This window comes from Rhipicephalus microplus, chromosome X (genome assembly GCF_043290135.1).
Source record: "Rhipicephalus microplus isolate Deutch F79 chromosome X, USDA_Rmic, whole genome shotgun sequence".
In the NCBI taxonomy this organism is placed as follows: domain Eukaryota; kingdom Metazoa; phylum Arthropoda; class Arachnida; order Ixodida; family Ixodidae; genus Rhipicephalus; species Rhipicephalus microplus.
Window position 1 is genome coordinate 423,369,178 of NC_134710.1, and position 15,918 is coordinate 423,385,095.

Genomic DNA, 15,918 nt, shown 5'->3' on the forward strand with positions numbered 1-15,918 from the left:
TAATCTTTAGGAAAGCAACTTGAGACAATGATATGCAAATTTTTTTCCATGTGACCTCAGCGCAGTCTATTTATGGTGCAACAAGTCGGAAATGAAAATGAACATAACTAAATGCAAATTTATGCGAGGAAACCAATAGAAAACGATTCAACCTATTTTTAGACTCAATCGAGAACTGTTAGAATTTGTGTCATCGTACAAACATCTTGGTGTGCATACACCGTCAAACCTAACATGGACTGATCATATCACACACATTCTGAATAAATCGAATATCATGCTCGATTACATTCATCAAAATGTTTCAACATCACCTTCTTCCCTAAAGCTTCGTTTCACAAAACACTAATCAGATCTGAACTTGAATATACTGCATCAGTATGGGATCTTTTTCATGAAAATCTCTCACATGCACTAGAAATGATTCAGGACAATGCTATCTATTTTATTTGCTCTCAATATAGTCGCAGTGCCAGCATAACGTCAATTAGAAATGATCCTAATTTACCGACTCTCGCATTCTGACGTAAAACGCGTCTTGTTTTTTTCATAAGCTTTACCATCAACGACGCTTGCATAACGAACTAATGAGTCTTCCACTGTATACTTTTCCTGTAGAATAGACCGTATAAATAAAGTCAGAATTCTACCATGTAGAATTCGTGAATTTTTGAATTCATTATTACCACGTACATCGAAAGAGTGAAATTGAATTCCTGCACCAACGGTAGAAACCAGTGACTCTGATTGATTCAAACGTGCTTTACCAATGACATCATAGTCTTTTTGCAACATGTAGTCTGCACGATGGAATTGCTATGTATTATTTTATTTACCTTTCACTTGCTTGCTTGCTTGTTTGATTACATTACTATGATTTCTTCTCTTCGTTGTCATCCGCAAATGCAAGTGTGTAATATTGTTGACCTAATTATTGTGTTATTTATATAATTATTCTATACACATCGTGCAAATTCATGCTAGTATTGTATAACTGGAGCACTTCGATTGTAAAATAACCAGTCCCTCTGTATTGTCTTTTGACCCTGAGGGCAAATACATAAATAAATAGTACAAATAGTATGTGGGGTTTTATGTCCCTAAACCACGATATCATCATCAGAGACGATGCAGTGCACCATTCGAAAAGTTCGACTACCTGCGAGCACTGACATTGCATTGTACACGGGCCACTGGCATTTGTCCTTAACCGAAACGTGACCGCCTTGGCCGGGATCGAACCCGGTACCTTCGCGTTAGCAGCTAGCACTATAACCACCGCTCTACCACGGTGGACCGGATAAGTTTATAAGAAATGCACTCGCGTTAGCAACGTATTCGTTGCTAATGTGCTGTGTTGCCAGCCGTGATTGTCCGTAGTTATGTTGCTCGACTGCTGACGCGTAGGTCGCGAGATCGAACCCCGTCCGTGGCAGCATTTTAGCAGCCCAAAAACTGTGATATCTTTCGCGTGCTACCCGTCCTGTGCCAAAAAAATAAACGCCTCTGCATTATCAAGCATGGTAAACAATTAGTACAATGCATCAACAATGTCATCTATTGTATTCCGCTTTCATGCCGGGAATGCTATGTAGGCCAAACAGGAAGGTGTCTAAATTACCACCTTCGTGAGCACGACACTTATGCGCGCAACGCAAAAGAAGGATTTTTGGCTATTCTGACGTTACTGGCTGACGTTACGGCAGCTCAAAACATTCTTCCCTACATGCCGCGGGGAACTAAACTGAACATGTAAATAAGAAGTTCCTTAGGGTAAGCTGCATGCCGACTCAATTTTCCGACGACGTTCATGGAGTGGAAACACTATTGTTTACATGCCGAGTTTCAGGCTTTGCCCCACCAGTTCTTCATCATAAAAATCTCTCTCAAAACTTCGCTCATCTCCTGTATTTTTTTTTGTTAGCTTGAAATAAAGTTCCCGTAGGGTAAGTATTCCTTACCAATATATGCAAACATAGCGCAATCTTTCAAGAGAAAAACTGCTTTCATAAAATATTTTGGCAAGGTTTCTGGATGCGTATTTGGCTGAAAAATTTCAATAATAATATTGAGCTTTCAACAGTTTACACAAACGCGTTTGAATATTATATAAACCAAGTTTGGAATTCATACGAGAAACGATACTATCAGAACAAGTTTTCTGCCGAACATCACTCAGACCACATCTTGCGAAACCCGACAGGCTTTCACCTGACCAACCGTTGTTTTCTCTCATCAATATTCCAGCCGTTCACTATTTTGATTGCAGTGAACCAGCAGGTTTTCTTTCTATATAGTGCATTTAAGAAGGTGGCTGAACTGGCTGGAACTTTGGCTTTACTATCAGCCTTCTGCCTTGCTTTGGAATATCAGCTTACCTTACCGCCTGGTGCGAGAAACCGGTTGCGTTCTCGCTCGCAAAGGTAACAGGAATTGTTGAGTTTGATGACAGATTATTACTGTTAGCACGATGCATTCGGTGAGACACAGATCTATCTTAACCTTGCTACCATTTCTTTTTTTTCTGAAGTTAAGTATGTGTTGCTATATCACCATGCATGTTATCATGAATAATGCTGCAACAGAGCGCTCACTCATAAACGCATTAAAAAACGGACCTTGCATACAAATCGTCACGAGACTTCAAGTCATCAATGTCGTTGACTCGTGATGATGAGGACTTATTGGCCTGTAATCAAATTCATGACCTTATGCTTGGAAGCGAAATGCCGCACATTCATTCAGCCACCGTTGTCATCGGCGATTAATTTAGACTACTGTCATTCTAAGTGCCAGTTTCCTGCGTTTTGGAGTCATAAAGCGTGCAAAGTGTTTCTTCCCATTTTTATTAGTAAAAGTAGACAAGAAAAACAAGTCTCAAACAAAAGCGCACATGCAAAGTTTTTGAAGACCCGTTGTTTGGAACACAAATCCTTTAATCGTTCTTGCGTGTTGCAGCAACGTTTGTATGGTTCATACACAGAAGTAGGCTCCGTCATCGTAACCACTATGAAACGTCCTCTTCAGAACGGTATGTGGGCTCTAACTCCGACCTCCCCCTGTGGTTTTCCTCGGTACGAGTGGCCGTCGAAGCGGCCGAAATTCATCGATCCTTGGGCGTAGCCGGTAATGCGGCCGCCGTTCTTAGAGCGGTGCAAGTCGTACTCGCCGCGGGCGCCCACGTTGGCGTTGAAGTTGCGACCGCTGTTGCCCGACGCCGATCCGAACACGTTCAGGCGATGCTGTGAAAAAATGAGATGCACGAGGTCAGTGAACAGATTGGAGGCTCTGGAGTGGTTCTTGATTTTGCCATGTATAGGAAGAAGAGGTAAGGTTTGCCTACAAGGTACCGAAGTGATATAGTACTTCAAATTAACATTGGTTATTATCAATTAAACAGAAAGCTTACGTAACGACACAAGATTATGATGGATGCCAGCCGTTCTCTCCAGCCAATTGTCATGTCGGACAAATTATGAGCGAAGATGAGCCGCCAACAGGAAACTTTGGTTGTTACTGAAAAACCTTCGTGTCAATTCACCGCTATAGATTATTACGACGAATCCTATTGGAAGAGCAGGAGCACCCAAAAGCACGCTGAAAGTGCTCTTTAGAGCCGGCGTGTTTCAGTGGTCGAACGGGTGCAGGAGCACCGCCATGCATTGTTAGAGCGAGAGTGCTTTAGCTGCGCCGAGAGCAGCCAGAAGCAGTTCGCAGTGCTCTCGCCTGAAAAGCGGAGTAGGTGCAGTATGACGAGCCATGTGGCCCTTGAACGTCACGATTTCTGAGTTCTTCTTAAGCCGGCGATTGCGGCTGCAATGGCAGCAACCATGTGTAGTTTGACACCGCTGTTTTGTACGGATGGCTACTATGACAGCTGGACGTTTGCCAAATGGGTCGTTGCACAAACATACTAGGTATTAGGATAATGAAGAACATGTGGCTAACCGATTTCACACGTATTTTGCTGCTGACCCTCAAAGAATATGCCGGGGCTTGCAATATTTCAGTTTCCCCACTTGCCACTTTCTCCCCTGCCCTCCGGGAGCACGGCGTATTCCATTGGCCGGTCGAGTGGCCCTGCTCTGAGTGATCTGCTCCCAACTCCTCATTGTCCTGCTCCTCTTCGCCTGTTCTCTCGATAGAATTTGCTATTAGTAACATGCAAGCTGAAAGATGTGATCACATATATGGTGACCGAAGCATTAAAAAAAATGACTGCTTCACGAGCTTAAAAATGTTTTACTAGTATAAAAAAAAAGATTGCGTCACAGTTAAAAATAATAATTATTTATTGTTCTTGACTTCATGGCGATTAAAATAATAATTTAACAAGCACATTCATTAGCGGTTGTCCTGCCTCACTGCTAAACACGAGGGCGTGGGTTCGAATCCAGCACACGGTGGCCGCGATTCGATCAGCAAGAAGGTTTGAATACTAAGGTTTAGATTCATGTTTAAAAAAAAGACGAGGTGAGAATTAAGCAATAGTTTTCCACTATACGACGTGCCTTATAAAGGTAGCGACTATTTGTTGCCGTCCCGGTTCTGCGTGTGACCGGTCGAAAACATTTGCTGCAAACGCTAAGCTCAAGACGCACCTGCACGCAACAAAACATTCTAAAATGTTGTCGTCAGTTATACAGAAAAATAACGTTTGTAATCAGATCGTGCACATCATGGAAATAGTAGTTTACATTTGGAAATTTCGGCGAGCACTGCATGTTAAGCTATCATGGTCCGTGACTTAGAATGAGATGTAAATAAAAGATCCATACAATTTGCAAACGAGATTTTTACACCAGATTCGTTGGCTGTCCCCGTCAACGACCTTTTTTCTGCTCATGTTTTCTTACTGTGAAGAGAGCTGACAGGCAGTTAGATGATGCGAGCAAAATGCTGGTCGTCTTTCACCTGTCTCACCAGCCCATCGTCTCGACTATAGCCCAATTAAATGAATGGTTACTTCCTTTAGCTGAGAACAACTGCAACAAATAATGGTTTCTACATCTACTAACGCCGCTCTGTTCTCCATACATGGTCATTACAGCATTACATCTTAATAACCATTGGTTTAAATAAATAATTAAACTGTGGTCGCGAAAAAGGCATTAGATTCACACGTTTCGAGCACTTACCCGAGGTGGATCGGGCTTGAAATTGAAATTCGCACGTCCTCCCTGTTGAACACAACATTGAGTAAAAGAAAATGATTGTCGTTTAGCTATTGAGGAATAGCGTAACACTTTCACGCGCTGAGAGTGCGCACAAGTTTTGATATTTTTTCACAATGTTTCATTTTTTTGCAATTATTCCCTTCACTATCGACAGGTTAAGTTTGGAGTTTTAATAAGTACTATTGTGTTGGACGTGCTCAGTGGCCAGGATACTTGCGGTCGTAGTTACCACTGGTAGTTGTGGGAGAAACTAAAGAAAAAAAACCCGGTTGGTCTCGGGTGGCCTTTAGAGAATATTTATAGCGAAAGTTATTTGCAGCCATTCAATGCGACCTTCGCCAGAGAACACTGGGAAGATTCGGCAAGTTAAATCTATATTGACTCATCAATATCAGGTTTGGAATAAAAATTGTTATACCCATAAAACCTTATAGCATGGCTTATAAAATTAAAAGTTACTAAGTCGAAAGCATAATTATAAGTTAAACAAGATTGTTCTCACCTGCGCTACAACCATGGTGACAACTTGAGAAATATGAAAAGAAAGAGCGAAAAAATAATTTGTAGTTTTTTTCATAAACAACACTGAAGACAAAGGTAAGCACACAATTATTATGGCGATCGGGGCGTATAAGTGGTTAAATGCAAAACTTATTTTCAAAATATTTGCATCCCAGAAAGTTATTGCTATACATAAACACAAGCGGAGAGATATGTAGTGGTTACAAGCAAAAATTACGCAACCATATTTTTTCAGTATTAGTACAAAACGCAGGTACTATTGTTGCGTCTAATGCATGTAGTGCTTAAGAGGCTAAACGCAATAAGGAAAGAAATGACACCTTAAATTCGATACTCTGGTTCTCAATATTCGGGTCTAAAGAGAAGCACGAAACTATAGCTGCACAATGCAGGAGCATGCGCTGAAGCGTTGATCGTCAAAAATCAATGGTATTCTTCAAATCAACCAATATTTAGGAGACTGTGCTGTTTACGGGACATATAAAGAAGGAGGAACGAATGAAGTGAAAGCTCACCAACGAGCACGACGAGAACGCAAAGCGATACACGGCACATGTTTGCAGAACACCCACCTAAGAGAGGACTTTCCAAGGCACAAGGGTTGGCAGTGAAGGAGCGAATGGCTCACTTACGAACGATGCTCCGGCATTTATGCTATTAAGCGTTCCGTACAGACGGCCGTGGGAAGGGTAAGGGACTGGGCTTCATTACATTCGGGCTTTCGCTTTCTTTTGATTTCGCGAAGTCGCGTCACCTCTTGTTGGTTCCGTTATTGAAACGCATCGGCGGCCCATCCGGACGAATCCGGAGGACAGTTGCCTCGCAGCAGGGCAAGAGTTCCACCCCGAACGCGTGTGAAAGGATCGGGCCGACGTTGTCGAGATGGCTTTGGTTTCCTCGACGAGTTGGCGAGAGAGACGTGCCCGTCGGGAATTCCCCTTTACGCAAACAAGCGTTTACGTTTCGCTTCCGTGAGGAATATGGCGCGCGGCTCGGTCATTCAACGCTATGGTCAGTTCCTAGATCATCAGAAAGAAGGAAGGAAGCAAAGGGGAAAAAATAGAAAGACGACACAGTGACACCGGTTAAATTTCGAAAGGAAACGTTAAAAGACGACGCGGATCCATAACAACCCGGATACGAGCTTTCACTTTTATATTTCTCAGCAATTTAGCACCGCGTACCGTACGGACAAAAAGTATGCAGTGTATTAAGCTGAGAATATGGTGGAAGCTTGTTTGGTCAAAATGAAACATTTTACAGATCCTATTTCAATCCCACTTCAACGAAGAGATTCGCACACTAACCAAATGATAAAGAAGAACTCAAATTTGATATTGTTTCGGCTCCTCCACGTAATCCGTATTCATGCAGATTGTGAACAAGGTTCCCGGGAGGCATTCGAAACGATTAAACATTTGTTTGTTGTTGTTGTTTTTTAAATCACTATGGCCGATGTTGGGATCCTTTTCTTCAATCAGAAAATTTTACAGGCAATGACACCAAAGTTTTGATCATAATACCCCTTTTTAGGTTAATCCTTTTGCATGTACAAATAAGCTGACGAAATTCAGTTGCATTTTTATGAACATGCGAGCAGCCAGGCAGTGGGGCAATATTGGCGCACTTGACGTACAAAGCAGATTGTTGCGCCAGTGGCGCATGTATTCTGGCGAAGGATATTGTTCCGTGGTTCGCTGCACGTGAAATCGATGTATTTTAGCTTTATTCTATTCTGAATTGAAATTGAGCAATTCGCAGCAGATGTAATTGTGGTAGAAGGCGACTGACCTGCTCCTTCCAGCACGTGACGTCACAGAAGCCATTGTGAAATGGCGGGTAGTATAGAGTTTACAGCCAGTGATTTCTAGGACCTGTTCTGGGCTGAAGTCTTTTTTTACTTTACGCTCCAATTTTTTATATATGTATGGGCAAAACAGACCCTCAACGTCTTGTTTTCGCGGAAAATTACAGATTTTTGGGTGACCGTGTCATAACCTCTTTAAGACAGCTTCGCAATAGTGGCCCATAGCCTGAAGGCAGCTGAGGAGCTAGGCAGCCTTCTTTGTTTTTTTCTGGTTTTTTCTTTTTTAGGGGCTAAGCTCCTAAAGCCGTGGGTCTGTCCCTCCTTGCTCGTACGTGACCACCTAGTTCGATGACTCACTCAGCAGGTGTGGATGGACAGACAGCCAGAGACAGATGGACGGACGGATGGGCGGACAATTCGCTGTTTGCCGATAACACCCTACGAACCTTCAGCCCACTTGGTATCATTCACTCCGTAGATACGCTTTCTTTTTCTCTTCTCCAGATTTTCTCTGTTTCTTCTTCTTAGTTTCTTTTACTTTTATTTTCTTCCCAATTTCTCCTTTCTTTATTTCTCCTTCTCGCTCGCTTGCTCTTTTTCAATTTTCATGCGCTGTTTCACCCTAGAAGTATTCGGGACTTAATATTATCATCATGCCAGTTGAAAAACAAAACGAAGAAGACCTCACTTCGGCGCAAGCGTATGCTCATTATGCTGCAGTGGTCTATGCCAGATGTAGTTTTGTCTGCGTTATTATTATCATGAAGGTGCTCTAAGAAGAGGAGGAAGACTAATTGATGACGCTAGAATTGGATTATTAGAACAACACCTGTCTCAATTAAGTACTAATATAGTAATTGCAACGGATGCATTTATGAGTGGCGAGAAAGCACGTGTGGGTATTTTTCTCTCTCTCAATATTCTGGTCATTTTAATTACGCCTCCCACATTATACACCAATATTTGAAGCGGAATTAAGGGCCGTTATACTAGCTATCCGTAAACTTCCTGCGACTAATTCGACAACTGTGATAGTGACTGACTCGTATTCCGTGTGTTCAATTTTATCATCGTCGTCGGCATCAGCAGTACGAGAAACTTTTGAATCATTAATCATTAGGAAACTTACAAATCATTAATCCCAGCAAACCTTCGTCTTGTGCGAATGATATGGGTGCCAGGCCATCGTAGTATATCTATAAATGAGATGGCTGACACACTCGCGCGAACGTCCCTAAGTCTTTCGATTGTGCCAATCATGTCTCTTACAGCTTATGTAACGGCAGCGAGGTTCAGAAGACTTTCCTTTCTTGACGACTCATCAAAAATTACGATACCGAATCCAGATTCCTCGCACCCGCACTTCGCATTGTATAATAAATGGTGTCCCACACGTAAATTGGAAGTCTTTATAACAAAATTACGTTGCCGTGTGCAACCTTCTAATTTCTACTGAAAAAGGTCTGGTGTGGTGCCATCACCTCTGTGCTCAAGCAGTAACAAACCTGAACATATCGACCATTTTCTTATCACATTTCACCGTTTGAAAAATCTAAGAAAACATTGCTTCGAAATTTCATTAAAAAAACTAGGAATATCACTTACTATTTCTAATATTTTGTCTTTTGGGGCCGCTTCATTGGGACACAGCGACAGGAACATCTGCGGGGCTCTCTGCTAATTCCTATGTAACACAAAAAGATTACCTTGCTGAGCCATTGATCAGCTCTCGATTTTTACTAACCAATTTACCATTTATTATTTAGCTGTTACATTGTAATGATTTAACCTTCAGAAGAATTTCACATAACGATTACACCTCAGATATTAAACAAATTCCATAATTTCTCTCCTCCCCCCCTTTTTACATTGTGCCCAATTCTTATTCTTGTGCCAAATTCTTATTTGCTGCCGCGACGTTACAAGACAGTGATCGATGTATATATAGATTTATCTTAACAGCATTCTTGTTTTCGAGGTCGACAACCTGTTCGAATTGGATTTATGTGCGGGCTACTTCGCCCCCGTGAGTATCGCCTAAAGAACTGAAGCGGAAAAAAGAATAAAATTTTCACTTTTACAACAGACCCCTGTTTTCAGTACGTCTGCACGCATCATTGTGAACTGAGTTATGTTAATACGTTGTGTTAATACGTTGTGTGTATGTGCGTGTTTACGCATGTGGGCGTAAGATCACAGAAGATAATTCTAATTGCCTTCCGGAGGGACGAGATAAGATATATATAGCTGGATTTCCCGCGGGACACTCTGCACACGTGGCTGATCTTAGGGATAGTCCATGTTGCTGCGATGGTGTCTCATTTTACATGTGATTATCACTTCAGCAGGAATGTTTGTTCACGTGTTATAACACAGGCTGCCCCAGCTAACAGTGACCAAGATTTAAAAAAAAAATGCGTACTACAAAAAACCTACCTTTTGTATATTAGTGGTAGTCATGTGTACACGCAAATACTATTTTTTTTTCATCAGTAAGCGCTAACTAATGGATTAACACTATTTCACCAACTTTTTCTATTCTTGGTCGAAACGGTAAAATATTGTTTTTGCGTTGTACCTTGCCTCAAATAATTAAAAAAAGTAATCATTGCTGAAATCCACCTGGTTGGTTTTTTTTCTCGAGAAAAACAAAATAGCACACAACAAGAGAAATATGAAATAGACGCGCTCGTGCGCCCCTGCTCCGGCGCTTCCAGGCGTTCTTTAGTTGATACATGGCAGCGTTCGTTCGTCACCGCATTGTACAAGGCTCCATGCTCGGAGATGAACGCGCTTGCAGCGTCTTTTGATGCGCGTTTTTGAAACATTGCGAGGCCCTCAAAAATGAATGAACGAATCCTTGTATCAACAAAGAACGCTGAGAAGCGCGGGAGTACGGGGGGTTTCACCAAGCGTCTGTTTCATATTTTGCCTGTTATGCGCGCTTTTGTTTTTCATGTCAAAAGAAAAGAACTATGCAGATTTCGTCAAAAAAGAAATGATTCATTTGGTGAATATTTAAGTGAGCTATAGCTCTCTGTCAATATTGTACCGTTTTGAGCAACAATAAAAATTGATTGAATAATTTTGATCAATTAATTAGTGCTTAGTGATGAAAATACACCGGTTGCGTGTACACATGACTTGCAGTAACATAAAAAAGGAAGGAGCTTAATAGTACGCATGTTTTTTTAATTTTTAATCTTGGGTCAATGTAGTTGGCACACCCTCTATATGCACACACACAACCACTGCCCGTATTTTTTGAGCACTTCTCTCCTTCTGCTTGTGCTTAAAACCGTAACATAATATTGAAATAAGCCTGATAATTTTTAAATGTGGAGCATTTATTAGTCGCACCATGTCATGCGTCGTCAGCGTCCACACCCCCACAGCGCATGCTCGGCTCGTTTCCCCTCCCTCTCTCCCCTTTGATCCTCTCCCCATCTTTCACTTGACTCCAAGCATGCTTGACTCATATAGATGCGATGGAAACAACACATGGCAACAGTACCTTCAACCAGAACTGGGGCACAACCCAACATCATCGTCCCACCACTCGTTCAAGGCAACGTTACCCCACCCGCACCCTCTTCAGCGTCAACAACAGCAAGCAGCGCAGAAGACAAGGCTGCAAAGAGACGAGCATACGACGCTGAACGCAAGCGTTTCAAGCGAGCTGCGGATCCTTCACTCGGGAAACGAGAAGCAGCTGCGAAACGGCAGCGCCGTGCTGCGCATTCCGAACTACGTGTACGATAGCAACGGCGAAATGTGAGCAGCGAGCTTTAAGACAAGAGGTACAGTACTCACGTATTGAAACATGACACTCGTAGCGCGTGGCCACTGGTGCATGTGCCGCCGCTCGTGGGTGCTCGCGGAACCAGGGTGTTGCATTGTGGTATAGAGTGAGGGCGAGAACAGCTACGGACCAGGCTTACTCCATCCGGTCGCTAAATAATCGGCCAGTAGATCCTCGCTCCGTACCACAATGCAACACATTGGTTCCACACTCACCCACGAACGGCGGCCCATGTACCGTCAGCCACACGCTCCAGGCACTGCGCTGTGCTCGCGACCGGGCTGCAGAAAATTAGGTGCATCTTTCCTCTTCTAACCACTACCACCAACACCACACGCTCCTAGTGTCCTGTTTCTATTCGTGAGTACGAGAGCGAGAAGCGGCGTGCAAACGTCGTCAACAAGAGGCGGCTCCGAGAGCTACTCGTGAACGCGAGCGCGCTGCAAAATGGGCGGGGTGAGTCAAGCAGTTTGTACAGCCGGTCGCTCGTTTAAACGCGACTTCCAAGACCACAGCTTCGGACTCAGCTGCAAGGTGTGCGAACGACTGCGCTTCGACAATGACCTAGCCTTGGTCGAGAGTGTAGGCTTATGCCACAGGAGCGAAAGAGAGACACGCCAGAACGATAACCGATGTCAGCCCCGGAACGTGAGCCGTGGCTTCACGTGCCACGGCCTAGCGCCTTCTTTATTTTCTTCTCTCGCCATCGCGCGCTCCCCGGTTTGCGCGCCGCCCGAACGAGGGTGCTACAGGGCCCCCCGTGTAGACTGGAAGTCGGAATGTGACATGCCGTTTGTGGTGTTCCAACGGAAGATCAGTCTTAGATGAGAGGCTTTCTAGGGTGGTCTCCAGGTACGCCGGCTTGAGTCGGTCCAAGCTGACTGTCTCTTCACGGCCGCTCTGAAGTAGAGTGGCAGTTTTGGGGGTGCGGTGAAGGACGCGGAATGGTCCGTCGTAGGCTGGTGTCAAAGGTGGTCTGACCGCGTCGTGGCGCACGAAAACATGTGTTGCAGTGGCCAGATCAGGGTGGGCGAATATGGTCTTGTGTTCGGAAGGTCTGGGTGGAGTGGGCCGGAGGTCTTGAACGCAGTCGAGGAGGCGGACTAGGAACTGCTGTGGCTGGTCTGGTAGCTTCGTTGACGTGAAGAAGTCTCCCGGAAGCCGTAGAGAAGTGCCGTACACCAGCTCTGCTGTTGAGCACTGCAGGTCTGCCCGGATGACAGCTCGTAAACCTAAGAGCACCAGTGGCAAGGCATCAACCCAGGTGGCTCTATTGAGGCGGGTAGTCAAGGCGGTCTTCAGTTGTCGGTGAAGGCGTTCTACCATGCCGTTGGCGCAGGGATAATAAGCCGTGGTACGGCAATGTCTGGCTCCGAGGATGCGATTAAGGCAAGTAAACAGTGAGGACTCGAACTGACGTCCACGGTCTGTTGTCACGGTGCCAGGACAGCCAAAACGTGATACCCACGTAGAAATGAAAACGCGGGAAACTGTCTCGGCTGTGATATCTTGAATTGGAACAGCCTCTGGCCAGCGTGTGAAGCGATCGACCATGGTCAATATATAACGGTACCCCTGAGACACTGGTAGAGGGCCCACAATGTCTAGATGAACATGGTCGAAACGACGGCCGGGTGGAAGGAAAGGTTGGGGCGGCGTCTTAGTATGACGGGAGACCTTTGTCATCTGGCAGGGCAGGCACATGCGCGTCCAAGCGCGCACATCACCGTTGATTCCGGGCAGACATAGCGCTGGGTGAGAAGACGTTGAGTAGCCCGAATGCCAGGGTGACAGATGTCGTGTAAGGAGTGGAAAACGGTGCGTCGTAATGAAGCAGGAACGAAAGGGCGGGGAAGGTCAGCTGAGACATCGCACCACAAGCGCTCAGATGATAATGGATGAGGCACCAGGCGTAGTTGGAGAGAACGGGGGTTCTCCCGAAAAGCGGCAAGCTCTCTATCATCCTGATGTGCCGAGGAGAATGAGGCCCAGTCGATGGTTGGCGGTGGAGAGTCAACCGCGGCTATACGAGAGAGGGCATCTGCGGCGGTGTTGTCAGCTCCTTTCACGTGGCGGATGTCGGTCGTGAACTCCGATATATAAGCCAGATGGTGGAGTTCACGGGGCACGTACTTGGATGAGTTAGTGCGGAAAACATACGCCAGTGGCTTATGGTGAGTCAGCACGTAAAACGAGCATCCTTCCAGGAAATGCCGGAAGTGCTGTATTGCAGCGTAGATGGCTAGTAATTCCCGGCCAAAGACGCTGTAGCGTGTCTCAGCAGGAAGTAGCTTCCGAGAGTAAAACGACAAGGGTCTCAACTCGGAGTTAATGCACTGCTGTAAGACGGCTCCTACGGCCACGCTGGATGCGTCCACCAACAACCGAGTAGGGGCGTTGCTGCGTGGATGAATGAGGAGCACGGCGTTAGCGACCGCTTGCTTAACAGCAGCAAAGGCGGCCTGGGCCTCTGACGACCAAGGAATGGCGGAGGACGGGCCGGCGGTCGACCGAAGGAGGTCGGTGAGTGGTCGTAGCAGTTCGGCCCAGTGTGGTATGAAGCGCCTGGAAAAGTTCACAAGCCCCAGGAATTGGCGTAATTGGCGCAGTGTTGTAGGCTGAGGATAATCCTGAATCGCTTTAACGTGGGACCGGAGAGGGCGTATTTCTTTGGATGATATGTGTTGGCCCAAGAACTCGAGCTCAGATGCGCCGAAAGTACACTTAGAGGCGTTCACAACGAGGCCGCACTGCTCAAGACGTTGGAACAGAGCGCGTAGATGGTGCTCATGATCTTCAGGTGTGCGGCTGGCAATGAGGACATCGTCAAGGTACGCAAACACAGTAAAAAGACCCCGTGTGACCTCAGAAATGAACCGCTGGAAAGTTTGAGCCGAAGTGCGGAGTCCAAAGGCATCCGCACGTATTCAAACAACCCAAAGGGCGTCGTGATGGCGGTCTTAGGTATGTCGGCGGGCTCGACAGGAATCTGGTGGTACGCCTTAACAAGGTGCACTTTACTGAAAATTGTGCAGCCGTCGAGGCGCGATGTAAAATCCTGGATGTGAGGTAGAGGATAGCTGTCGTGGACAGTCTTGGCGTTCAACGCTCGATGGTCCCCACAAGGACGCCAGTCACCAGGATCGCGCTTTGGCACCAAATGCAGCGGGGAAGCCCAAAAGCTTGACGACGGGCGGATAATGCCGAGCTGCAGCATGTGGTCAAACTCCCGTTTAGCAATAGCTAGGCGGTCTCCGAACAGGTGGCGTGGTCGAGCGGCTGCCGGTGGACCCCGGGTGACGATGTGGTGTGTCACCGTATGTTTAGGCGGCTGAGTGAGGTTGCACGGTTTAGTTAACTCCGGGAAACTCGCCAAGATTTTTTCGGTGAGAAAGGTATCAGCATGCGGATGGCCATTGGAGCGATGTCGGACAGGACTCCCGAGATGGAGAGACGAGTCTTACCATCTATGAGGCGGCGCCGCCGTACGCTGACGTCCAAATCGAAGTATGAGAGGAAGTCCGAGCCGATGATCGGTTGAACCACGTCTGCGATGACGAAAACCCACCGGAAAATGCAGCGACGGCTGAAGTCGAGGGTGAGAGATCGGAGCCCATACGTTGCTATAGACGAGGCGTTTGCAGCACGAAGCACTTGCCCCTGTGACTTTGAACGATCAGCCTTAGTCGGGGGCACAACGCTAATTTCCGCGCCCGTATCTATAAGGAACCTGGCGCCCGATAGCTGGTCCGTGACCATGAAAAGGCGGCTGGGACGAGAAGGGAGATCACACGCCGCCGTCAGTGATCCCGGCAGGCGTTTCCCTGCCACGAACATGGGGGTGTACACTTCGTGGCTCGGTGTCGGAAACGCCGGTGGTACCAGCAGAGGGGTGGAGGGCTGGGACTCCGAGCATCTCGTCTGCGTGGAAGAGCTCGACGACCGGAACGAGGCGAACGAGTCTCCTGCAGGGGGCTCCGGAGTGCGGCAATGGAGGCGGCGAGTTCGTCGATGCGGGCCTCAAGGCGCGAAATCGCTGTGTCTGCTGGTGGTAAGACAGCGTTGACAGATGGGGAGGTCGCTTCATGAACCTGATCGGCGAGCTCCGCCAGGCGGTCGAGATTGACGTCGCCGGCCGCCGCGAGGACGAGGCGGATTGGCTGAGAAAGGCGTTGGAGGAAGAGCTCGCGAAGCAACGCTGAGTGGGCAGAGACGTCGTGTTTCCCAAGAAGCTGTCGCATTCGGCGCAGTAGTTGGGAGGGGCGCCTGTCGCCAAGGTCCCCCTCTGCAAGGAGCTGCTGTAGGCGGACGCGTTCCGAAGGCATGAATCGTTCCAGCACCTTGGTTTTAAGGTGCTGATATGGCGTAGTGTCCGAGGGGTTGGAGAGGACGTCGGAGAGCTCACTGGCAACGTCAGGAGGAAGGACGGAAGCTACGTGGTAGTAGCGTGTCGTTTCCGAGGCAATGCGGTACAGGGAGAATTGCGCCTCGACCTGATGAAACCAAACTTGCGGGTCCTGTGGCCAGAAAGATGGGAGACGCAGTTGCACGGCCGAGACGTCCTGCGGACGTGAGGCTTGTTCGGTTGAGGGTGCATTCGAGTCAGTCAT

At 46.6% G+C, this 15,918-nt stretch overlaps 1 protein-coding gene across 2 annotated transcripts; it reads right to left on the bottom strand.

Annotated features, from left to right (window-relative positions):
- Window positions 1–2,827: 2,827 nt before the first annotated feature.
- On the bottom strand, window positions 2,828–6,457 carry LOC119161714 (uncharacterized). 2 transcript variants are annotated; one of them, XM_075880349.1, is made up of 4 exons: window positions 6,272–6,457; window positions 5,680–5,702; window positions 5,139–5,180; window positions 2,828–3,242 (listed from the first exon to the last, which is right to left on the bottom strand). In XM_075880349.1, the coding sequence occupies exons 2-4, from the start codon at window positions 5,692–5,694 to the stop codon at window positions 3,024–3,026; spliced, it is 276 nt and encodes a 91-aa protein (XP_075736464.1). In that variant the 5' UTR covers window positions 5,695–5,702; window positions 6,272–6,457; the 3' UTR covers window positions 2,828–3,023. The 2 variants fall into 2 exon arrangements, with proteins under 2 accessions (XP_075736464.1, XP_037270136.1); XM_037414239.2 differs by having other exon boundaries at window positions 6,215–6,372.
- Between the last annotated feature and the right edge of the window lie 9,461 nt (window positions 6,458–15,918).

Bases quoted from the DNA above. Each gene is read 5' to 3' on its own strand.
- LOC119161714 (XM_037414239.2), bottom strand. From the start codon at position 6,254: ATGTGCCGTGTATCGCTTTGCGTTCTCGTCGTGCTCGTTG. The intron at 5,181-5,679 runs GTGAGAACAATC...TGTGTTCAACAG, and splicing joins TCACCATGGTTGTAGCGCAG to GGAGGACGTGCGAATTTCAA. The intron at 3,243-5,138 runs GTAAGTGCTCGA...ATTTTTTCACAG, and splicing joins TCAAGCCCGATCCACCTCGG to CATCGCCTGAACGTGTTCGG.